Source organism: Gobio gobio (genome assembly GCF_949357685.1).
Source record: "Gobio gobio genome assembly, chromosome: 12".
Taxonomy (NCBI): Eukaryota; Metazoa; Chordata; class Actinopteri; order Cypriniformes; family Gobionidae; genus Gobio; species Gobio gobio.
In genome coordinates, this window is record NC_137105.1 from 36496205 (window position 1) to 36521621 (window position 25417).

The following is a 25417-nucleotide window of genomic DNA, read 5'->3' on the forward strand; positions in this document are numbered from 1 at the left end:
TATGGATTTATTATTAGTTTTATGCATTGTCAAGTCACAATCCAGGCCTTGATGTTACCTGAATTATGTGTGTTTGTGTGTGCAGGGGGCCATACAGGCGAGCTGATGAGGATGACGATGGTGAGTGAGCTCTTGCCTTAGTGTCTGATGGTTTGGTAATAATGGACGTCCCCAATGGCCAGCCCAGCCTCTCCACCTTCACGACCCCGGCCTCAGAGGTCAGCTCACATTCAAACATAATTTCCAATCAAACAAATACTGCTTGACCTTGCATGTTTTATCATTTAATCTAATGACGAAACCCTTTTTTGGCTCATTTGTATGTATTTTATCATCTCGCTTTTTTTGCTTATCCTGTCATTATTTCCATGTCTTTTCCCTCCAGAGGAGCAGCAGTTCTGAATCCCTCAGTGAGAAGGGCCCATCGGAGCTCAAGAGCTTTGACGCGGTGGTCTTCGACGTGCTGAAGGTCACGCCAGAGGAATATGCAGTAAGCCACACTCGCCTCACTTTTCATTAAACAGGGATTTGATTATTTTTTCCATATTTATACAGATATTTCCATATATTCCGACCTGAAATATGACCCACGTCAACGGAATAATTCTTGAGCCAAGATTCTTCCCAACTTTGTAACAAGAATCTTTTCTAAATGTTGTCAGCAAAAGAGAAGCTTTAAGGTCTGCCAAATAAAAAAAAGCTCTATAATTTAACGTTTTAAAAGCAAAGAAATTAAGAAATTAATATTAGTTGCATTGTTAGTGTAATTTTACTGTTGTTCTGTAAACTAAAATGATGTTATTATATACTTTTTAATTATTGCAATAGTAATTTATTTCTTTTTTGATGTTTAATTTTTATAATTTAAATAACAATAAAACAAAATATTTTAAATTTATAATACAAAAAATATTATTTGTACTATTAAATAGTAATATTGAATGGGGGAAACAACAGGTTTGATTTAAAGGTTTAATCAACTGGCCTTATTAAAAGAAAATTTTACCCAAAAATAGAAAAAAAGTTTGAAATGACATTGAGAGTGTGTAATGATTTTTAATTTGAACACTAAACGCGATCCATTTTTGATCCAATCACTCTCATCCAGGACACACAAAAAAATCCGTCCTCTGTGATTTGTAGCAGTGTTCCCGGTACCATTTATAAACAGAGCCAACGGATCACAAGAAAAACACATGGAAAACAGAAAGAGATGAAGGCCTGCAGGAGCACAGACAGAGAGTAAATACTTCAGCACGGTTTCAGTAATAATTAATGGTCATTTGGCCGACATTCTTGTGGGCCGCAATGCTCTCTAAATTTTGAATTAAACACCAGAATCTGAGCATGGCTATCAAACTCTCCTCTCTCTGGTAATTCAAGGACTCAAACTAAACACCCAGCTGAACTCTCTTAAGAACTTGAGGAAAAGATACACAGCTGCTGGTTGACTCATACTTGCTTTAATCCAGCAACGATCTGTTTTTATTTCTCCCTGAAGTCCATTTACAATGTTGCTCAACGCTTCTTCCACCAAAAACACTCATAATTAAGTTTTTCATGATCATTTACCACCTTCTTTATGACTCTCAGAATTAAATCAAACGGGCTGTTTTGGCTACTGTACCTTGTTAAGACTTCTGTATGTAAATTATCTCTGGCTAATCTCTTTACGTGTGGCAAAAGATGCTATTGATTTTTCTTTACACTAACGATTATTTGATACAGGTTAACAGGCTATTTTTCTATTTTTACCTAACCTATTGCTGAATACTGAAATAGTGTTCATATGTAAATGCGAGTGGTTTTACCATTTAAAGTTTAGCAATATTTTGTGTTACATAATTATAGATACAGCCAGACCTGCTGCAAAAGGCAAAAGATTCTAGTCAGATGTGCACAACAAGCAAAGCTTATGTTACCGGTGGAAACTGCGTAATAAATACCTGTGATATATCTCAGTGTCACCACCAGGGGACGCTCTCTATGTTTCTGACCCCTAGTACACCTGAAATAAATGCAATGACCTGCTTCTGCACACGCCTGTCTGAAAGTGTCTCTATCTGGGGTACAGAGTTTCTTTCTGTGCTTTATTTATTAATGTCCCAACCTATTAACCTATATACAGTACATCATCCCAGTCTCAGTCTCAAGACTGCGCCGAAGTGTGTTTTATTTATGCACACATACTCTCCACGGTGACCCCACACGCACGACATTCATGCATGCATGAAAAATGTCTTGTGAATGGCAGCTGAGCAGTGGACAAAAGATGATTTATTATTCATAGTCTGTTAGACAGCGTGTAGAGTATTTACACACTCTCATGTAAGGATGGATAAGCCAATAAATCCAGAAACTCTACTGTAATAAATGCTTATGCACAACATTTCAAAGGTAACATCTATTTCGAATCTGGAGATATTGACCTGAAGGGAAAAAAAATACAAAAAAAATCTATGTGAAATGCCTAACTTTTAAAATAAAACAGAAATAAATGAATAAATAACAGGTGCCAACACATGATGTCTTCTATCATATGTCATATGTGTATCATATGAAAATGATGTGCTGATGTCATCTGTGTTCTTCTGCAGGGTCAGATCACTCTTATGGATGCTCCAGTGTTCAAAGCCATTCAACCTGAGGTAAGGCCTTTGTTCACTGCCACTGATGGTCCGAAATGTACACTTAAGCCCCTTTCACACAGCAATCACTGTAAATTACCGTAAAATTGCCAGAATGATTTTACCGGTAAATACACAATTGTGCTGTTCACACAAGCAACAGCGTTCGGGCTTTTTACTGTTTAGAGACCGTTCACACATCAGCACCAAATTCTGTGTTGTCAGTCATCGGAAATTATCTTGAAATGCTGCGCCGTTGTCTTTATTTACCCGCATGAGGAGAAGTGCTTTAGTTTCACTATCTGTTCAATTTGACAAAATGTTTTGATGTCTGAGTGACAGGCATAAGGGGATGATCAAATAGAACATGTGTTTGCTCTTAAAAACAGGAGACGCGCATTATAGTATCCAACTGCAGGGCCGCAGCACTGATGAATGGAAAAGAAGGCTGGGTCTCGAGCACGACATGTTGAAAAAAAAGTGGCTATAGCCCCTTTCACACAGCCCCACATGCAACAAACTGCGGTGCACTGTGTATTCTGACACCTTTCAATCAGAGCCAGCATTAACTTCTTGAGCAATTTGAGCTACAGTAGCTCGTCTGTTTAATCGGACCACACGGGCCAGCCTTCGCTCCCCACATGCATCAATGAGCCAATGAGCCATGACCCTGTCGACGGTTCACCACTGTTCCTTCCTTGGACCACTTTTGATAGATACTGACCAGCTGCAGTTTTGGAGATGCGCTGATCCAGTCGTATAGCCGTCAGAATTTGGCCCTTGTCAAACTCGCTCAAATCCTTACGCTTGCCCATTTTTCCTGCTCCCAACACATCAACTTTGAAGACAAACTGCCTAATATATCCCACCCACTAACAGGAAAAGCTGGTTGTAATTTCCAGTTCATGACTTTAAAGTAATCGCCATTTAGTGTCATCACATTGAAGGAAAATAAATAAATAGATACACTTCTGATTGTTAACTTTCCACTGTGGGAAAAGTTGTTGGAACATAGAAGATGTGTGAGTTGCAGCAGATGTTTTCTTTAGTAGATGGTTTCATTGCTTACTGCATTTACATAAGTGAGGTCAGACTGCTTAAATCATATAATGTTGCAGTTACTAATACAGCTAGCAGCCAGCTGCTGAGTAACTATGTGCTTACATGCCAAATGCATTTTTTTCTCTCATTTGGTGCTTGCAGAGTGTTTATTTTGGTCAGCGTTTTCTAAAGTATGGGTCCTGAACCAAATTTGTTTGCTTGTGTGCAAATGTTTCCTTAAAGGAAACTAACTGAAATGGCTGAAAACCATGTGTGACTGACTCATAGGACTGACTAAAGAGCCTTACGCCGTGTTTTACATTTGGACAAGTTCAATGAAACCAGCCTCTAATAACAAAATAGCCTGTGATTTTTGGACCTGGTTTATTTACGGTCACCTCTCTGGCCGTTCCAGAGTTTCCCAGCAGAGGGCAGTAAGCGCACAGCGAAATGTTTCTGCGCTTTAGGGCTGTTCGTTCATGGCTTTTATTGGAGTATATACTTTAAAAAAAGCACCAGCTTCTAAGTAAGGTCCAACATTTTCAATAATTCTTTAATAAAAGATGCATTTTGTCTTGACAGAGGGATTATTTAGCTGGTTTATTTAAATATTTGTGTCAAACGGCACATTTCATTGTAGCTCGATGCATTATTAGCAACATCATATAGGCTACAAATCAATATCCATCTCTCAATAAAACTGCATGTGACACAAAAAAATGAAGATGTATCATGATTTTGTTACATATGTCTTTTTTTTTTGTCATAAAATGAAAGTCTAAGAGCATCAAAAATTGGTTACCCACATTCTTCAAAATATCTTTGTTCCACAGAAGAAAGAAATACAGGGTTTGAATGACCTGAAACTCTCAGCTATATAGAGTACCAAATAAATAACGGCAGTTATTTTGCCTATTGACATCTGGACCTCGATTTCCATCTCTCTCTCTCCTCTTTGAACGATTTATTAGCACAGGCATGTTTTATCCAACGTCTGTAAGGTTGGGCTTTTAGCCACACAGACTGTGATTTATAAAGCATTTGATGAGGCTACCACACATTGAATGTTAATGTAGCGTTTGGGGCCTTTTTCTGGCTGTAAGAGACAAAATCAAGGCGACTGAGGGGAACTAAATATTATGTGAATTTAATTTGTTTGTGGGAAATTTTTGTGGCTGGCGAGATTTTTTTTGTTTGTCATTATTTATGGTAATTACAGTCATTTGTGTAATTATGTTTACCGATTTCTGTCAATGGACGGTTTGATTGATTATGCAGCACTGTTTGGCTTTGATTCTCTTGGCACGGCAGCAGTGCCTTGTTTTGGAATGCCTGGACGCTTGCTTGGAGAGGAGAGGAGAGGGTGGAATTGCAGGTCCCCTCTTTGAAAAGTCGAGGGTCTGGTTCTCTGGAAGATGATACAGAACTAATCTCGGATTTTCAAAATGTCTGGGATTGATTTAGCGGGCGGTTTGTCCAACATGCGTATCTGTCTACAAATTATGTGTATAGATGATGGTTCTTTCTGGATCAGATCTAGCTTTCTGTCTCGCTTTGAGTATATCTGGATGTTGGCTGTTTTAGCTTTCTGTGGAAGGGATTTGTTGAAGGATTATTGACGATTTCTTTGAATCTTGGCCGCACAGGCTTTTGCCTTGTAGTGTAACATGAAGGAGTAAAAGGCAGAGGTTGATGTAATATGTGTGTAAATGTCAGGCTACTGCTGTATTATGCACTGTTTTTTGTAAAAGTACACATTGTTTTTGTGTTTGTGTTAGGGCAAATTATAGTGTTGATTTTATTCTTATTTTGACAAAGATATGTTGTTGTTCTGGTAATTGTTGGGTTTAATTAAAATATATTCAAATTATACTCAGTTATAATCGAGAAGGACATTGATTGCTACTTTCAAGTAAGGGTACTGTTGGCAACGCCTGCCCTGTACCGCTCAGTGGAAACGAGGCATAATTTGCACTCCTTAGGTACAAAGGTGTACCTTTTTTAAAGGGTACCGCCCTAGTGACAGTAGCCACGCTTACATGCGCACTTGTTTGTCATTCCGAATAAAATCATTCCGATTGAATGATTCGGTGGACTGTTTACATGAGACGTTATTTAAACCGATTTGGTGTTTACATGTGCTGATGGTTTCAATTGGAATCATTTTGTGACATGCGCACAGTTTTTCTGTTGCATAGATTCGTAGCGTTGCCAATTATAATAACTGGATCAATAGTTCTGTGTTGGTAATTTTTATATTTATTTATTTTTCTGTGGGAGGACATGCAGAAGTTTAACCTAATTTATGTCCTATACAATGGCTATTTCAACACAATAAAATGCACCCAAATTATTAATAAAAACAGGATATACAGTGAAACATGAATGAAAGCATTCAAGACGTGCTCCGCATCATTACTGGCTAGATACATGCTAAGGGCATAGATATTTCAGATGATTAAGGAAATATACCATAATCACAGAGGTATAAATATTAACAAAACTAATTAAAGACCGTGGGTAGTGTTACTTAACCAATTTGAAGCATTTGTTAAACTTTTACACTCACCTAAAGGATTATTAGGAACACCATACTAATACTGTGTTTGACCCCCTTTCGCCTTCAGAACTGCCTTAAGTCTACGTGGCATTGATTCAACAAGGTGCTGAAAGAATTCTTTAGAAATGTTGGCCCATATTGATCGAATAACATCTTGCAGTTGATGGAGATTTGTGGGATGCACATCCAGGGCACGAAGCTCCCATTCCACCACATCCCAAAGATGCTGTTTTGGGTTGAGATCTGGTGACGGGGGCCATTTTAGTACAGTGAACTCATTGTCATGTTCAAGAAAGCAATTTGAAATGATTCGAGCTTTGTGACATGGTGCATTATCCTGCTGGAAGTAGCCATCAGAGGATGGGTACATGGTGGTCATAAAGGGATGGACATGGTCAGAAAACAATGCTCAGGTAGGCCGTGGCATTTAAACGATGCCCAGTTGGCACTAAGGGGCCTAAAGTGTGCCAAGAAAACATCCCCCACACCATTACACCACCACCACCAGCCTGCACAGTGGTAACAAGGCATGATGGATCCATGTTCTCATTCTGTTTACGCCAAATTCTGACTCTACCATCTGAATGTCTCAACAGAAATCGAGACTCATCAGACCAGGCAACATTTTTCCAGTCTTCAACTGTCCAATTTTGGTGAGCTCGTGCAAATTGTAGCCTCTTTTTCCTATTTGTAGTGGAGATGAGTGGTACCCGGGGGGGTCTTCTGCTGTTGTAGCCCATCCGCCTCAAGGTTGTGTGTGTTGTGGCTTCACAAATGCTTTGCTGCATACCTCGGTTGTAACGAGTGGTTATTTCAGTCAAAGTTGCTTTTCTATCAGCTTGAATCAGTCGGCCCATTCTCCTCTAAACCTCAAGCATCAAGGCATTTTCACCCACAGGACTGCCGCATACTGGATGTTTTTCCCTTTTCACACCATTCTTTGTAAACCCTAGAAATGGTTGTGAGTGAAAATCCCAGTAACTGAGCAGATTGTGAAATACTCAGACTGGCCTGTCTGGCACCAACAACCATGCCACACTCAAAATTGCTTAAATCACCTTTCTTTCCCATTCTGACATTCAGTTTGGAGTTCAGGAGATTGTCTTGACCAGGACCACACCCCTAAATGCATTGAAGCAACTGCCTCAATGTGATTGGTTGATTAGATAATTGCATTAATGAGAAATTGAACAGGTGTTCCTAATAATCCTTTAGGTGAGTGTATATATATATATAACGAGAGAAATATCGACACGTCCTCTCCAGCAGCTTGAATGTTCCCCGTTGCAATGGCAACTCTCAACGGCTACCAGGACTTGCATACTTTTATAAAAGCTATTTATTATTTGTTGTGAAGTGTAAGAATAACCTCAGAAAAATACATTCTTCTGTGAGGCGCAGTTGAAGCCTAGGAAAAACGCTGTCAAGATGAGATGGTGTAGCCAGGCTATGTCTGTGTCATTATTCCAACATTAGGTTCATAAGTTGTTACGAAATAAAAAAGTTTAATACCTCAGAAAAATGAACTTTTCTCTCTCTCTCTTGTCAACATTAGCCTGGTGTGATGGTGCGCTGTATATCACGTCACAGAAAGATGTGCACTCAAAGTAATCGGATCAGGTCGTTTACATGGTGGAATTTTTTGTTTGATCGGTTGATGAAAAGGTTTATTCCACCCCTCTCAAACCGATTACAATTTCATTCGGTTTGGGCATTTTTATTCCGATTGAGGTGTTTATATGGAGCATTTTCATTTGGATTGGACTTTTAAACCGATTACATTGCTCCATGTAAACGCACCTAGTGACAGTTACATACATGTGGTGAACATATATTTATGTGTCGCTTTGTTTTTATAAGGTTATGTCCGATTTCATCTCTGTGATTTTAATTTAAATCGTAATAAAATTACGATTTGAGTATGCGCGATTTCTAAACCGCAGAAAAGCAATATTTTTTTTTACCATCCCCCTAAAGGGCAGTTCACATGTCGCGTCTAAAAACGTGGGGAAAACGCCGGCCATGCCGCTTTCTCCTTTCAAAAAGCGACCGGGAGCGTGCGCTCTCGCGGTGTCTGCCGTTGCTAAGCAATCATGAGTCACATTATCCAGGAAGATGAGGAAGTTTCAGCAACGGAGAGATGGAATTCCAGCCCTTGCATTCACTCTGCTACTAGATATATTTATTAAGATGATGGAAAAAACCCCATGTGCAGCTATCATCAGCATTTTGACTGAGCTTTCAATGTTGTTACAATGTTACAGAAAGGGTTACACCAGCTTCACAAAAAATGTGTGCGTCTACATTTAAAATAACAAACTTGAGCGCACAAAAGACGCGCCATCTTAACTGTAGTGTGCAATCTGAATGCAGCACGCCTTAATCTAGCGCAAGAGCAGACTGTTTACTATAATGACATGGAAGAAAGCACAGAAACAGGGAAGGTGAATTCAGGGCAGGATAAGGACCAAAAAAAGGACAGGTGATGTATCAGATACAGGTAATTTGCGAGACCTGTCAAACTTTCACTGCGGCAAAACAGTATTAAGTGGCATTTACACAGAACGCATTTTTGCGATTAAACACGAGCCGCTGGTCTAGAGATGCGTTTTTTAAAAGGTGAACTTTTTTTTACTATGAGCACCACGTAGAACTTTGAGTCGTGTGCGAGATGTTACAAAAGACGCAAAAAAGATTCTTCCAAAGCATGAATACAAAAATCGATAATACAGGCATTTGCGAACTGCACAATATACGAAAAGAGTTCAAAAAGGCATAAAGAAATTACCAACGTCACAATATCATTAATGCTTAGATACTGTGCCCGCAAATATTGACAATAAAGCCAGTTTCCAAAAAAATTATACACACAAGTATGTGTGTAAGGAAATATTGTTTCAAAATCGTGATTCAAATCGAAATCGCAATATTGATTTTTTTGTTGTTGTCCATATCGCACATCCCTAATTTCAACCCCCCAACAGTGAACTGTAGTGGGTATCTTTACTTGTCAGTCTCGTCAGACTTTGACCAGGTTGACCAGACTTTATGCCTGTAAAAGTGTCAAAAGTGAGGCTCTGCAAGAATGTGGACTCTAATAAGGTTCAGATTGAGTGTACAGCAGACACATCTATGTGTAGTATGATCCTGTATGGCAGCAGCATGAGCTCACAGCTGTAATGCAGACCAGAGGCTTTAGTGCATGCATTAAAACACTAAAACTTCATGAAAATGTCTTCAGAGTGATGTGTGAAATTGCGAAACTTTTTCCAACCTACATGCATACTGATCTGTTCTCTGTACCACCCCATTACCCTTTTTTACAGGCGCTCATAAGCACACTCTGACCCACGATGCCCTGGGTGGAATGGAAAGGTTTGTTTGATTTGAGCAGAATAATGCAATGATATCATTTAGCTGGCAGTCCTGCTATTATTGGTTCGCTTTAATTGATGGAGCTTTTTAACTCGGCAGATGTTGTTAAAGAGTTTTTGATTTCAATAGAGGTTGTTAAACACATCGCAACAGAAGCCTATTTTTTTGTGCCTGGGTCGACTTTAGTTCATTGAGTTTTCTGTCGTCTGTGTGTGTTTTTGTTATTAGAGTGTGTGTGTCTCTTTGTCTTTGAGGCTCTAGAAGAAGGAGAGATTTTGATGATTTGTGCTCTGCAGAAGTGAAGTGAAATGTGTGAAAAAGAGAAAGGAAGCTATAAAGAAGCAAGTGGTTCTTTATTCAATAGCATCGTTCAATCTGAAGGTCTCTTGGCCGCCTCACCTTCTGTGTGCAAAAAAAAAACATGCTGTGCATCATAAAAAACTCATTTAAAGTGGTTTATATTCCAAGGATTCTGAATCCATATTATGGCTTTGTGAGTGCTATATTTAGTGATTATTTGTGTATTATTACTGTATTTATTTATATATATATATATATAATTTTTTTTAAAAATTGATTGTATTCTTTTTTTTTAAATATATTTTCTATATTTTCTATTTTTTAAATATATATAGTTACTTTTAGTACTTAATCTCAAACTTGTTTTTCAGTTAGTTGTCAAGGTAGTTGCTTATTTTTATTTATTTAGTTTTTCAACTTTATTTCAATTACCATAACCAAGTTTTAATAGTTTTAGTTTTAATTAAAAATAAAAGGCTGGAATTTACCAAAAGTGTAAAAAACAAACATTATTATTATTATTTTTTTTCAAAGTAATTCTTTTTTTGTATTTTGTCTTCTTTAATTTATTTTAATTTGTTAATGTCATTAGTTATCGGCCAGGCCCATTTTTTATCAGCAATTTGGTAACGGACGTAAGTTAATTCTTGCCATTTAGAACTTGTCATTTGAACATGTATACAGATTGGTTTTGACATTTTGATGCCAAAATATATAAACAAATACCTTTGTCATTTTTATATTTATTTGCCTTTTGTCATTTTTATATTACCTTAATTGTATGGAAAATGGCAACTTGGACATGGTGTATTACTTGTCCTTTTTGTGTTCCACTGAAAAAAGAAATCCTTATGGGTTTGGATTGGAACGACATAAGGTTGAGTAAAAGAATTTAAATTTTTGGATGAACTATCCTTTTTACTTTTATGTGGTTGAGATGCTGATTTTAGTTTATCCTTTGATAACCTGTGGTTTCCTTTTGCAGGATTACCTCAGGAGAGACTCTTATTGGGTTTGAAGGATAATAGATCAGCATCTTTAATCAGTTTGCTCACACAGAGCCACATGAATATTGCACATGCATGTTCAATTGTAAAATCGTCCCTCTTAGTTGCGCTGCAATGCATCTGTAAGCATTAACAGAGGAACCAGTGGGTTTCTTTGGCCTTCATGGCTATGACGCACATTATCATTAGTCTGGCCGTTTTTGGCTGCGATGGAGCAACATGTTGCATACGTACTGTTGTGAAGAATGCTGGTAGGGACTCCGAAAAGACCACTGCAGACACACGTGAGCCAGTTACAAACTAGCTGCACAGATCACATGGCAGGCAGCCCGACACATGGATGTGATGCATAACATAAGAGATTATGTTAATACCAGCACTCTGTCTTCATGTTCTGCTATACAGTAAATGCAAAAAACATGGACGAGAGCCCAGCAGGCTTTCACATTATAAGAAATGGATATTTGTCTGTGATATGATGCACGGTTTCATGTAAATTTGTGTTAAGACCCTTTTTTACATGCAGTGTCTCTGTTGTTTTAATAGACAATTGACCAAAAATGTGTTTTATTAATTGTATTGTATTCAATACTATTTATTTATTATATATTTATTATATATAATAAGCTTAAAGCTGGGGTAGGTAAGTATGATCTAAAACACTTTTGTCCAAATTTGTTTAAACTGTCTTTATATGTCAATACATAATAAAAATTTAAGTACTCTGAAAAGGAGAGTATAAAAATCGAGTGACTCTAGACTTTTTAATCTGCAATAAACACCGCTCATTATTTTCGTTCGGGCCGAATCAAGTGATTGGCTTGGGCGCCTGTCACTCTCTCTCGCTACCATGGCTACCGCCGCTTTTGCTCCAGGATCTGCCCACATGCGCGCGCCCCAGTGTTGCCAAGTCGGGCTACTTCTACACTGTAGCCGCGGGCTGTTTTTCATGTCCGCGGGTTGAAGCGACCCCAATTATGTGATGTTTTTCCCCGGGATTTGCGAATTTTAGCAGGCAGCCCTACCAAAAAGACACACATTTTACCCCCCAAACGCGATTTTTACCGGAGAAACACGATTGGGCTTGTTTTGGGCTAGTTTTGAGTAGCAATTGGGCGGATTTTGTTGTGAAAACCTGGCAACCCTGGCGCACCCGTTTGAGTTCAAGAGGCTGTATTTCTGCTGGACAGGTAATCTTTCATTCTGATTATAAATTTTTTTGGTTTATGTTTTCATGAAGCATGTCTCACTAGCACACGTAGCTGCCTAATATAGCTAACATAACATTACTTAGCATAAAGTTACATGTTATACACTTAGCGAACCATTAGTAGAGATGATAAATACTCAATATGCTTAGCTCAAGTTGATCGCTGTCGTGTTGAATTTCGCAAAATGTAACTTTAGATAACAAAATGCATGTGTAAAAGCTGGTACACCGCATCCAGGAACTTTTTTTAGAACTAAGTTAGCTTTAGCTACTACCCTCTGTCTAAACTCTTTTACCATGTTCACCGGGAACTTTACCTGCACGTTTATTTCGGCCCTTGGTTTGTTTTTATATACTCTACCAATGTTTTTATCTTGTATCTGTGTGTGTCGTAGACACTGTGTTGTGTGTGTATTTTGAACTTTACCAGTATCGTTATTCTAGCTTGAGAGTGAGTACTAAAAGACATCTTATTTGTTTATATTCATAATGATAAAGTTAGATTTTTTTATTACATGTGATTCTGACATGATGTCACTACATGCACTCCGCTCCTTCTTCTCCGCTCGCCTCAGGTAAATGTCATCTGAGCGGTCGGCGTGGCTTTGGAAAGAGCCCAGAAGGGAGAAGGTGGAGTGAATGGAAATAATGAGCTGTCTTTAAAACAGTCGTGAGAGGTCTACAGACACTCAATTTTCATACTTTCTTTTTCAGAGTACTTGCATTTTAATTATGTATTGATATATAAAGAAAGTTTAAACAAATTTGGAAAAAAAATTTTTTAACCAAATTTTACCTACCCTACCTTTTAATGTGCTAGGCATGTTGTTGAGGACGTGACCATTTTTATATCAGAGCATTTAAGGGGCTATGTAAGAATGTTCATGTACTAATTGCTTAATTGCCAGTGTGTGAATAGCTTGTAATGAAACTTAAAAAACAAGACCTTCTCCAACTTTCTAGGTTGTCTATGAATTTTTATATGAAGGAAAATCAAAATGATGTGATGTTTACGCCAAGGCTGTAACCATTTCTTAGACATTGGGGGACACCAATTATTATAATAATTTTTTTTTGCTCAGGGTTTATTTAAATTATTAAAGGATTAAAAGGGATTTAAGGAAATAAAGAAAAATAAATAAGAACGGTAAAAGTTCCAGTTCTATTGTAGTTAAGGATTTAAAAAAAAAAATATGCACACATTCACTCTTATTTTCGTCTGCCTAATATGTAAAAATGCAAAATGTTTCTTTTCATGCCAATTTCAACTATGATTTACGTAAATAATGTCAAGAAAGTAAAGTTGTTAAGTTGATGGCTGCAGTTCTTTTAATGGCCACTGGTGTCGCTAATAACAAGGGTTTCTGAATTTTACATATAGCCCTGGTTAAACTTTTTTTTTTTTCATAACAAACAAATTACGTTTGTAAAGGCCCTTTCACACCAAAGGTGAAATGAATAAGCCTTAGCCTAAAGGAAATGTGAATTCACAGTGCAACTCAAACAACACTTTTAGCAGTGCTGACATTTTCTACTGCAGAAGAATAGGATGCAGGAGAAAACATTTCAACACTTACTTTAGCAATACAATTTTTTTAACATTTAACATAAGTAATTTTCTTTATTAGTATGGTAGAATTAGATCATGAGATTAAATATTTAAAGTATATTTGTTGTATTTAAAGGTCCTGTTCTTCGTGATCCCATTTTTCAAACTTTAGTTAGTGTGTAATGTTGCTGTTAGAGCATTTATAATACCTGTAAAATTATAGAGCTCAAAGTTCAATGCCAAGCGAGATATTTTATTTAACAGAAGTTCCCTTTCAAAGCCTACAGCGAACGGCTGGTTAGGACTACATCCTGGTATTTCCTGCTTTAATTACGTCAGTAGAGCAGTATGTCGACTAACCTCCGCTCACAAGAGTACGCGAAAAAGGGGGCGTGGTCTTGTTGCTCCCGCGTGGAGAATAGGAAGTGTTGCGTTCGGTTGCGTTCGTATAGTTTGTTTGTTGCCATGTCGTCGAGACGCTGTTATTTTCATCCCAGAGTCAAGTCACCTTTGTTTGGCTTTCCCAGGGACGCTGTACTTAGAGATCATTGAGCGCATGCACCCCCGTTATGGTAAGAGGCGTGACCTTTCCGGTAACGTGCGCTCTGCGTGCCCTAAGCTGCTGCCGAATCACAACACGGGAACCGCTGGCACAATCAGAACTCGTTACGTATTTCTGAAGGAGGGACTTCATAGAACAGGGAAATCTTTCAAGCCGTTTTGAGGACAGTGAAAACAGCAGTATACAGATAAGTAAATTGTGTGAAAAATACTGTGTTTTTTTTACACATGAAACATGAACACATGTTATATTGCACACTGTAAACACAATCAAAGCTTCAAAAAAACACGAAAAACGGGACCTTTAACATTTAAATTATTGCAGGTTTGCGTAATATTCTGATTTTCATTTCACTGTTTTTATTAATTTTGTGGAATACTGAATCTGTTTTTGTGCAAGAGAGATGAGTAAATGAATGCTTACATTTAGTCTAGAACTACAATAACCATCATCAACACATCTGCACTTACTCCCAATTTCACTCAACATGGGTACAGATGTCAGTCAATAGATGGGAAAAAGTAACGAGCGTTACTTATTTGAAAAATTAACAGAGATTTTGTTTTAAAATGAAAAACAATCCTTTTCTTTACTAGTTACTTAAAAAAGTAATCTGATTACTTTACTTGCGTTACTTGTAGTCACCCCAGCACTGATAAAGTGGTGCAGCTGTTAGTTCCCCTCTATTGTGTGTATTTTTGGAGTTCTTTTTCCCAGTGAAGTCCCCCATTCTGACCACATTTGTGCAGTTCCTATAGTAGTATTTTCTTGGCAGGATGCCATCTGATACAGACTCTATAGAGCAGTTCAGATTAATGGACGGTACATATGGCATGTTCACTTTCCCTCTTGTGCTGTTTTTACAAGAAAAAACCTTTTGCAGCAGGGAAAGAGAGAGAGAATCACTGGAACACAGTGTTCTGTTTTAGATTTATAATCTTCAGGTGAAGATCCGTTTCAGACAGACATGCAGAAATTGTTTGTTTTCTGCTGGATTGGCAAAGTATGTTCTTACTAGTTGATCTGACTTCAGGATTTGTGGTGTTAGTTAACTTTAGGAACTTTGTTAAAAAAAAATAGTTTACTCCAAAATGAAAATTCTATTATTATTTATTTATCTACAGAACCGGTCAAACGTTTGGAAACGTTATTTTTAATAGTTTTGGAAGATGTCTCTTATGCTCATCAGGCATTTTTTAATAAAAAAACTGCAATATTTTGAAATATTACAATTTAAAAGAATGTTTTATTTTAATATACTTTAAAATGTAAAGCTGAATTTTCATCAGCCATTTCTCCAGTCTTCAGTTTCACATGATCCTTTAGAAATCGTTCTAATATTAATAAAAATACTTCTACAAATAATATAACCAACCATTTATCAGATTGTTCTACAGTCGTTAAGTTATAAATATAATAGCAATAATAATGTCCAACCATTTCTCAACTTTTAATAACCAACCATTTCTTTAATACTTATTCTACAGTTTATTACAGGTAGTAATAATAATAATAATAATAATCATTATTAGTATTTTTAACTTGACAATAATTATAGATTAATTTGAAAAATGATTGGATTTTACCAGAATGTTTACATTAAATACTAAGATGGAAAATCTTTGCTGTTCCCTACCCAATCTGTGAGCGATAGTATTAAATCTATGTATATTTTTTACAGTCCATATGGCACTGGCTGGAGACGTCCACATCCTTGTCAACTGAAATTCCTTCTTTGATTTCTAACTCCCCTGTTTGCATCTGATTTTGAGCTGTGGTTAGATGGGTCAGCTCCAGGTTTCCAGACAAGGTGCTGATATTAGTGTTCAGCTAATGTGCAGTGAATAATTGTCATATCATCCTACTCAAGGTCAGCGTTTGACGTAGCCTACACTAAATCACCCATGCCAAGCTCTCTGCTCATCTCCCATCATCTTATCTATGATTCTCAGCTGGCTATTCAGTTTCCACGAATACCTCCCGGACTGGTCTTAGAACGGCCTTGTTTTGTTGTTTCAGTCTGGAAAAAATGTATGAATATGCATTTAAATCCTTTTAACAGCTTGAAAGTTGCCAAATGATTTTGCCTTTTTAATGCATGTTGGTCTGTTCTGGTGTGTTTTAGTGGGTGTCTGTGCAAATGCACTTGCATAGAAAAATTAATGCTGCTACATGTTAAAATGATGTTTTATTTTAGAGACAGTAACAGCCTTTTCAAGGGACATAAAAGAAAGTGGAAGAAAGGGAACATAAAATACTGCTATGATCCCCTTTCCATGGACTTCCCACTGCTTTAAAGGCTTTTGTGCAATAGCGATGCTCCCTGTGAACAGAACCGACTTCCTCCTGTTTTTGTGTGAAGACTTGATATCTATAAAACTGAGAATCACAGAATAATCCCAGAATAAGTATTTTTCCTTCCCTGGTTTCTGCTGTCCTCCATGGGTTTCTCTGGGTTCAATTCCTTGTACATTATTCAATTGGTCACTGCCAGAAGTTACTAGAATCATACTTTTTTCTAATTTATTGTCAAGAAAACACTTTTCTAATTGTATATAAAAATGCTTGGTTAATGCTTTTTGCATAAGAGCCACAGCCGCATAACTCTAGCTGAAGACTAGTTGCCCACTTAAAGGGATAGTTAACCCAAAAACAAATTTTTTATGAATATCTGCTTACCCCCAGGGCATCCAAGATGTAGGTGTAGAACACAAATGAAGATTTTTGACTCCAACCGTTGCAGTGTGATAGTCGTATAATGCATGTCAATGGGGATATTTTAGAGTATGAGAGCAATGAAAGTAAAAACACATAGACATACGAATCCTTATTAAACCATGCGGCTCGTGGCGACACATTGATGTCTTAAGACACGAAACGATCAGTTTCTGCGAAAAACCGAACAGTATTTGTTATTTTTTTAACTCTTATCACAGGGTTTTTCCTGGGTCAATAATGGTCTTTGGTGGTGGCTGACAAACATGGTCATATATACACACACACACACACACACACGCACAGTAAAAAAGTACCCTACCCACGTGATCTGCAAGCGCAATACTGACAATGCATTTTAAATAAATTCAAAGAAAGTTTGTAATTTTTGCTTATCTTATTTTGATACCTTGATGTTTGTTTTTGTTCCTCATTTTTACACTATTTACAGATAATTGTTTTGGTATATAATCATATCAATATTAAAAAGTAGTATTAAAAAAAAAAGAAAAAATAGCCTAATTTTCTGCCATATACAATTTCATAAAATTATCAGCTAGCTAATAACAACTTTGTTCTGGGTTGACCTCACTCCAGTCTAAACTAAATGATTTATAGGCTATTTATTTTACTACACATTGTGAACATAAGTAAGCTGAGAGACTGTGGATATTTAAAACTAACACCCACTCTTGCTAAATTGGGCAAGCACACATGTGTTCTCATTTCAGATGTGTTCAGAGTACATGATTAAACTGATTCGTGAGTTCAGTGTTGGACAGATCAGTTGTTCTAACCAGTCGTTAAAATGATTCGGTTCAAAGGAGTCATTAGGTCGCGAATCGGACATTAGCAGACGCGTTGTGTGCGAATCCTGTCTGTTAGAACAACACGAAAGATTTGTCAACACACAGAAAACACTTCATAACCGGATAGGATTTGTTTCCCGTTTAAAGGGTTTATGTCAAAAAGGGAAAAGGGTTTATGTCAGCTGGTCAGAGAAGAGTCAACGTTTTTTTGAGCGCAATTCACACCCAGCGCCAGCGGTAATTAAAGGAAAACATAGTCTGATAGCGCCACATGCAACATGGATTCGGTCTTTCGACCTTTTGATTTTGATTAAAGTAATATGTGAAATATTAGAAAGCTAAGAATGCTTATTTTGAAGACAGAAAGAGTGGGAGCGGGGGAAGAGCTCTCTGATTGTTCTCTCTGTCACTCAGTTAACGCAAGCGCAGCAGTCATTCACTACATCAATCATAAATCACAGTAACTGATCAAATAAGGCTTTGGCGGGACAAAAATTTGTTTTGGCAGCCGCCAAAAAAATTTCAATGTAGGAAAAACCCTGTATCAGACGAATGTCATCTAGTATTCCCAGCGCCATAACTTCCGGCAAATAAGGTCAAAATACTAGCGCAATGAAAGATATGTATACTTAGATGCCTCATTCAACCGATCCACGCAGGCACTAATGAGGAATCTATGTATATATCTATGATCGCGCCGGTATTTTGCATGTATTTTGACCTTATTCGCCGGAAGTGATGTCGCGTGGACGGCTGATGCAGAGCCATAGAAAAAAATGAAATACATTTTTAAATATGGATATTTTTCTTACACAAATGCATCGATTTGCTTCAGAAGGCCTTTATTAGCACCCCGGAGCCGCGTGGAGCACGTTATTTGACAGACAGATTTATGGACTTCAAAAACAGAGCAACTACTACTGCCATTATAATGCTTGGATTAACCAGAACATTTTTAATATAACTCAGATTTTATTCGTCTGAAAGAAGAATGTCATATACACCTCGGATGACTTGAGGGTGAGTAAATCATGGGCTAATTTTCATTTTTTGGTGAACTATCCCTTTAAAGCTTAGCAAGGTATGGCTGGATGGGAGACCTCTTGGGAAAACTGGGTTGCTGCTGGAAGAGGTGTTAGTGAGTCCATATGCTCACCCTGTGGTCTGTGTGGGACCTAATGCCCCAGTATAGTGATGGGAACAATATACTGAAACAAGCGTCCTTCAGATGAGATGTTAAACCAAGGTCCTGACTTTCTGTTGTCATTGAAAATCCCATGGCACTTCTCGTAAAAGAGTAGGGGTGTAACCCTGGTTTCCTGGCCAATTTCCCTCCATTGTCTTTTATCAATCATGGCCTCCTAATAATACCCATCCTTTGAATCACTCTCTCTCCTCTCCACCTGTAGCTGGCATGTGGTGAGCGCACTGGCGCCATTGTAGTGTGGCTGCCGTTGCATCATACAAGTGGATGCTGCACATTGGTGGTGGTTCAGGGGAGAACCCCAGATATGTTTGTTGCACTTTAGGTGTGTAATAGTACAAAGTAAAGCGCTATATAAATGCCTCATTCATTTATTATGCAATGTTTTGTTTGTTTTGTTTTGTATCAGATGGTCCACTTTGCACCTTTTTCTTGCAAAGAGCCTCCCAATCAGACAGGAAGAGACCGTCTGACTGATCAACTAATTCTTCATTTATGGGTAAACATTAAATAATACAAAGGTCTGATGGGGTCCATTGAGTTTGAACCTCAAAAAAGCTCATCCATCCATAATAAAGTGCGCTGGGGGGGGGGGTTAATAAAGGCCTTCTGAAGTGAATCGATGGGTTTGTGTAAGAAAAATATCCATATTTTAAACTTTATAAAGTACAATCTAGGGCTGTGCAATTAATCGAATTTCGATTTCGATTTCGATTTTGCCTCCCAACGATCACCAAAATAGTACAATCGAGAAAAAACGATTATTTTGCCTTGCGTTCTGAATGAAACGCGCATGCGCTCATCCGCCCCTCCCGAAGCCACAAACTTTCTCAGATCGGGAGTCTCGTGTGCATATCATCCGCTGGAATTTAAAAACTCTGCGCGAGTAAAGATGGCAGAAGGAGGGCAGTTACAGCAGCGTTTGGTGAGCAAAAAAGGCAAAACCAACTCCGTTGTCTGGGAACAGTTTGGCTTCGAGGAATTAGACGACGAGCAGAAACATGCTACGTGCAAGATTTGCTACATGTTAGTGGCTGCAACGCAAGAGAACACCACGAATTTGTTTAACCACTTGAAAATTAAACAGAGTGACCTATGACAATCTAATAAAGAAACAAAAACTGACGAGAGCAGGGGTGCCGTGTAAACGTCCTTTTTTCCCCTCATATTTTTCAAATAATTCTCTCTTTGTAAACTTTGTTCAATGCATGCGAGTGCTGCCGTATGTTTGAATATGACCAGTCGTTTTCACCGTCATCACCCGGGTTTAGTGCCAGAAGACGCGAATGAGAAGCCGCGCGCGCTGTGAGGAAATGTATCTCTGTGCGCTCATCCGAGAGCGCGCACACGTCTCTCAGCGCGCAAATACTGAGTTCTCTTTCAAGTCTTGCTCTTGAACGGACAAACTCACACAAAACGTATGTCAACATGTCCATCTTGATGAGTATTCTAGCAGACATAGTCTGTATATGCCTTAAGTGAACTTTATACAGTCGATAAAGACGACGCATATCCGATCCGGATTGAATAGCTTTTGTAAGTTTAATAGGATTCATCTTTAATTTATGCACTCAAATATGCAATGTTATTTTACATTTGAGACATTTCTGTACCTGAAAACTAAGGTTAGACGTACCTGAAAAGCATATCTAGCCGCACCATATTGTTGATCTTATTTATTTGTGATTATCATTTTTACATGAATACTTTTATACTTTGATTTGAATATATGTTATATTATTTATTTTAATAGTTCAAAAAGTACAACAAATGTTACAATTTCAATTGAATTGTTGAAAGGTGTATTTTTAATAAATACAACACATTCCCAAAGTCATGTGAAATAATCGTGTTACATAATCGTGATTTCAATATTGACCAAAATAATCGTGATTATGATTTTTTCCATAATCGAGCAGCCCTAGTACAATCTAGCTTCCGACGGACCTCCTTCCTTATTCAATTTACGGAAAAAGTGTAACTGGCGTGACGTATCACTAGAACGTAGCGTAAGAGTTTTAAACTTTGTTGAAGCATGAACAGTGTTGTTTATGGGTGAGATTCCTCTTTTTGAGTTTTAGCCTGCAACATTTTGGTCTAAATATTCACATTGGGCTACATTACCACCATCTGGTACTGCTGTCACTGTTTTAAAGAACTCAATGATAACCTTGATAACTGGCCAGCTGGACCAATTACGTTCGGTTAAATTGAATAAAGGCACTGTTCAGTTCAGTTTTACCTTGGTCTCAGAAATGCATTACATCACAGAAGAAGAACAGGAAATCAGCCATTGACCTTGTTTTGTTCTCCGTTTTGGGTAGAAATTGATTTCATTAAATCTCAGTAGGTGATTTTCCTCATCACAGATTCTGAAGTCGGGAGCTCAAGCTCTATTTTGGCAGATTTGTTACACACGGAGAAATTGATTCAGCAGAAGTGATTTCAGGGGCATTTCTTGGTGGTTGTTGGTGCTGGAGACACAATGCAGAAAGCACACTTATTTAAGCTCTGTGTGTGTTGGCCCATATTCTCACATCTGTGTTTGTGTATGTTGCTAAGCTGCTACCTCCACAGGTTGCTGACTCATTAAGTCACTGTTTGCTAGAGCGACCTCATGAGAGATTGCGGTTGTACTGGTGCCGAGTTTAAGTTGGGTACATTCCTGATGTACAATCATGATGAATATGTTTGATGGTTACTTTCACTCAAATCAGGCAGCTCTTCTCGCATTTACCGACAACTGACAGGAATTAAATCTCTCCGTGTGGTTGAATGCATATCAGAGTTTGTTTTTTTGTTTTAATGGTGCTAACATCTCGTTTGAGACGGATTCTCTTCTGGAAAATGTCTGAACGTTTAGCATAATTACGTAACACACGGTTGCATAATTATGATCGGGAGTTTCCAAATATAAATTTCCAAGCATGGCCATTATGTCATATATTAGATTGTCACAACGGGTTTAATCTTGGATCTAATATATCATTTCTTAGATGACAAAACAGTCAGAGGTGAGTTTTCATGTTTGTGTCTTAGAGATTTAGCGTGTCAGATTGATGTTTCTCCAATTGTGTTGCTGCCAAATAAACATCGTTAAATATTATTTTGAAAGCTTTTCCATTCTCATCCAGTCAAGAGAAAAAGGATCAACACAATTTTCAGATGATTGCCATCCAAGTCTAAGATAACTCCTGTGTTTAGATGCAAAATTAGTGTATAAACACAAAAAGTGTATAAAGCGTTATGGACCGGGAAAGATTCAAACTTACGTTGTTAAAAGCCCCATTAATTCTGCTTTCTAGGGTCACTGGTCATGAGCAATGCTCAAGCCATCTCATGTGTCCCGAGTTGATTCGTGTTTGGCACTGTGAACCGCTCTTTTTCCCTTGTAGTGCTTGGTTGACTTGATTGTTTCCGTCCAGTTTTCAAATCACAAACCAGCTGGAACACGATTGTTTTACGTTACTTTTTTTTTTTTTTTTCAGGAGCTCTCTAGTTGTGGTTGGAACAAGAAGGAGAAGCACAGTTCAGCGCCGAATGCTGTGGCCTTCACGCGACGCTTCAACCAGGTAAATCACAGACACTTTTTGCCTTTGCCCCATTACTTTGATACTAACAATAATGGGGATTAACCAAGTCTGCACGATTAATCAAAATTAAACTGCATTCAATTTGGCAAAGGCTGTGAATTTTTTTTTTATGCACAGCTTGTTAGTGAAGCACGACTCTGTGCGCCAGAGCGCGCTCTCGTGCAGAAACTCCAAATATGCCCCGCAGAAGTATAATAACACACGTCATTCCAGGAAATCCCTATGGGCATCATACTATCACTGTAGCTGAAACACAAGATTGAAACGCTTTGATTGATTAAACATGACTAATAAACACACGACTACAACAATATATGGTATGTCTGAGTTCTTCTAGCCTTCTCTAGTATTTTCATGATGTATATTTATACTTCAATGCTAATTAACATAGCCTTTATCACGGTATAGAATACGCTATGAAATGTGTGCCTTATTCTGTGTAAGAAGCCTCATCATCTCACAGAACCATGCTCAACTGTCATTATGAACTGAGTTTTGCTTTTTCAAATGCACACTATAAGCGACTCAAACTTGCAGTGCTTTCAGATTGGAGCACCATTTACTACTAATCACAGAGCCGTGCTTCATTGACAAGACGCACATAAAATAATAACCGCAGCCTTTGTGATTTCATAATTGCAATAAGCCAAATTGGTTTAAGCGTGATTTCAGGTTAATTGTGAATAATCGTGCAGCCCTAGGATTAACTGTAGACTTCCAGCTAAGGAGTTTCAACACAATTGGACCTGCAATTAAGCGCCTGTTTGAGTGAATATGTGTAGTGTCGGGCCTTTGGCACTTTGGCAAGGATCAATTGAGTGTGAGGGGCATTGTGGTCATATATAAGTTAAATAAACATGTCGACAGTTTAAATAACATTATTTTTTCCTGACAGTGACTTAAATGAATAAACGCTAAAAGATTTGAAGAAACATATAATTCTTTGAGACTCGACTTAAAAAAAAGATTTGTGAAAACAAGGCAAGTGAACAGACCATATAGATGTAAATAATCAGCTTTGTAATCTATCGAAAAGCTAAATACAAAATTGCAATTTAAAATAAACCCTGCATACACTATTTAAAGGTTTGGGGTTGGTATGTTTGGTAAATGTTTTTAAAAGACAGTAAAAACATTTACAATAAACTGTAATATTGTGAAGTATTATTATAATTTAAAATAGCCATTTTATATTTTAATATATTTTAAAATGTTATCTATTCCAGTGATGAATTTTCAGCATCACTGCTCCAGTTTTCAGTGCCACATGATCCTTCAGAAATCTATTCTGATATGCTGATTTGCTGCTCATGAAACATTTCTGATTATTATTATTAAGGGATTGGCCATCAAAGTGTAGAAAAGGGTTGGTCCAGGTAAGTGTTCAGGTCACAAGGGGTGGAGGCCTCCGTAGTGGCTCAACTTTGCAAGCTGCCATGCTTGTAATGTGCTTTCTGAGCATTACCGCCTGTGTTTGCCTATGAGTATGTTTCTGGCCTAAATCACTTGACTTTATTGCCTTTGATTGGCTAGTATGGAAAATTACGTCGCCGTCAGGGTTCTTGTTAACAGAATTTGGACTCTATGCTAACACAACACACTGTGCATAAATGTGATTGTACGTCAGTCACTCTCAGGTGAATAAGACGAGTGGGAAACTGGACTTGCAATAACATTTTGGCTCTAATGTGAGCTGGTAATGGGGATGTTTGAAGAGGTTATCACTGTACTGAGGTTTAAGCAGAGATGTTGGATATACACCAGGGTTGGGAAACACTGACTTGATCCAGTTGGACTTTGAAGAAATATGTGGCCCCATCTGAGTGCGTACAAGTTTCTGTGTGCAATCGTTGCTTCATTATTGGCAGAAGCTTACAGTGTGTAACCAGAAGGGAATTATCATTGAATAAAGTTTTTAGGCAAATCAAAAGTCGTTTTTTACACCGCTAAATCTCAACTTTAAGACTTTGACACACTCTTGCAGACACAGACTCACTTCCCTGATAATATAGACAGCACTCTGTAATAAATATGAGAATATCAGTGAGGAATTTTTGTTCTGTGGAAACTTTCTCAATGTACATCCTCAAAACGGCTAAAACGGCTGTTCAGGAACCCACACGCACTGGCCTGCCAACACAAATGTACTTTCTGAAGGATGATGCTTGGAAAGGCAAGAACAAAAAGTTCTAAAGAGACCTGGAACGTTAGCTGGAACCTAATCTCACCTAAAGGCCAGTTCACACTGCACAGACAAACAAGTTGGCCATTGCATTTAGAATTTTATGAAAAATAACTGTCGTGTTCACACTGCCCCAACAGACACCGGCAAACTCGGGCACCCACGGAAATGTTCAAGCACACACGGAAAAACAGAAGATATTCTCCATTAGTGTTTTTTTTTACCAAAAATAATAAAAGATTGCAGCTTGAGACACGACTTTCTTCTCGTTTCATAGTTCATTTGAGGCCATTTCCCATTTGTATGGCGTTAAATTTTTGTAATGCGAGAGTGCATCCTTTCAATGAATCTCTCCGCTCGCAGGCAGATATCTGTCACTCTAGCACAAAACTTACTGGACGCGCACTTTCAAATATGACTCTGCTCTCGCTCATATTTTACGTTGCGTTACGCTCAAACTTCATCCAGTGTGCTCTTGCGAATATGAATATCTCCTTGCTCTTTCTTTAGAATTGTCTTCGGATTTGTCCAGAAACCTGCCATTTTCAGGGATAATTTACTAAGCATGCCCAGCACCTACACGTCAAGTCATGGCAATGGTTCTTATCCAGCTCAGATCATGTCAGAGTTTGTTGTCGTTTGTTGGAAAATCATACCACACTGCACAGACATTCCACGACCCA

The 25417-nt window shown here is 38.0% G+C and overlaps 1 protein-coding gene across 2 annotated transcripts in view; it reads left to right on the plus strand.

Moving 5' to 3' along the window:
* ralgps2 (Ral GEF with PH domain and SH3 binding motif 2) overlaps positions 1-25417 on the plus strand; it is a 160034-nt gene that overhangs the window by 49841 nt on the left and 84776 nt on the right. For both annotated transcript variants that reach the window (XM_079831193.1, XM_079831194.1), the window contains exons 3-6: positions 86-218; positions 386-490; positions 2598-2648; positions 22448-22531. In XM_079831193.1, the coding sequence (XP_079687319.1) occupies positions 162-218; positions 386-490; positions 2598-2648; positions 22448-22531 (297 nt within the window). In that variant the 5' untranslated portion in view covers positions 86-161. The remainder of the gene's footprint in view (positions 1-85; positions 219-385; positions 491-2597; positions 2649-22447; positions 22532-25417) is intronic.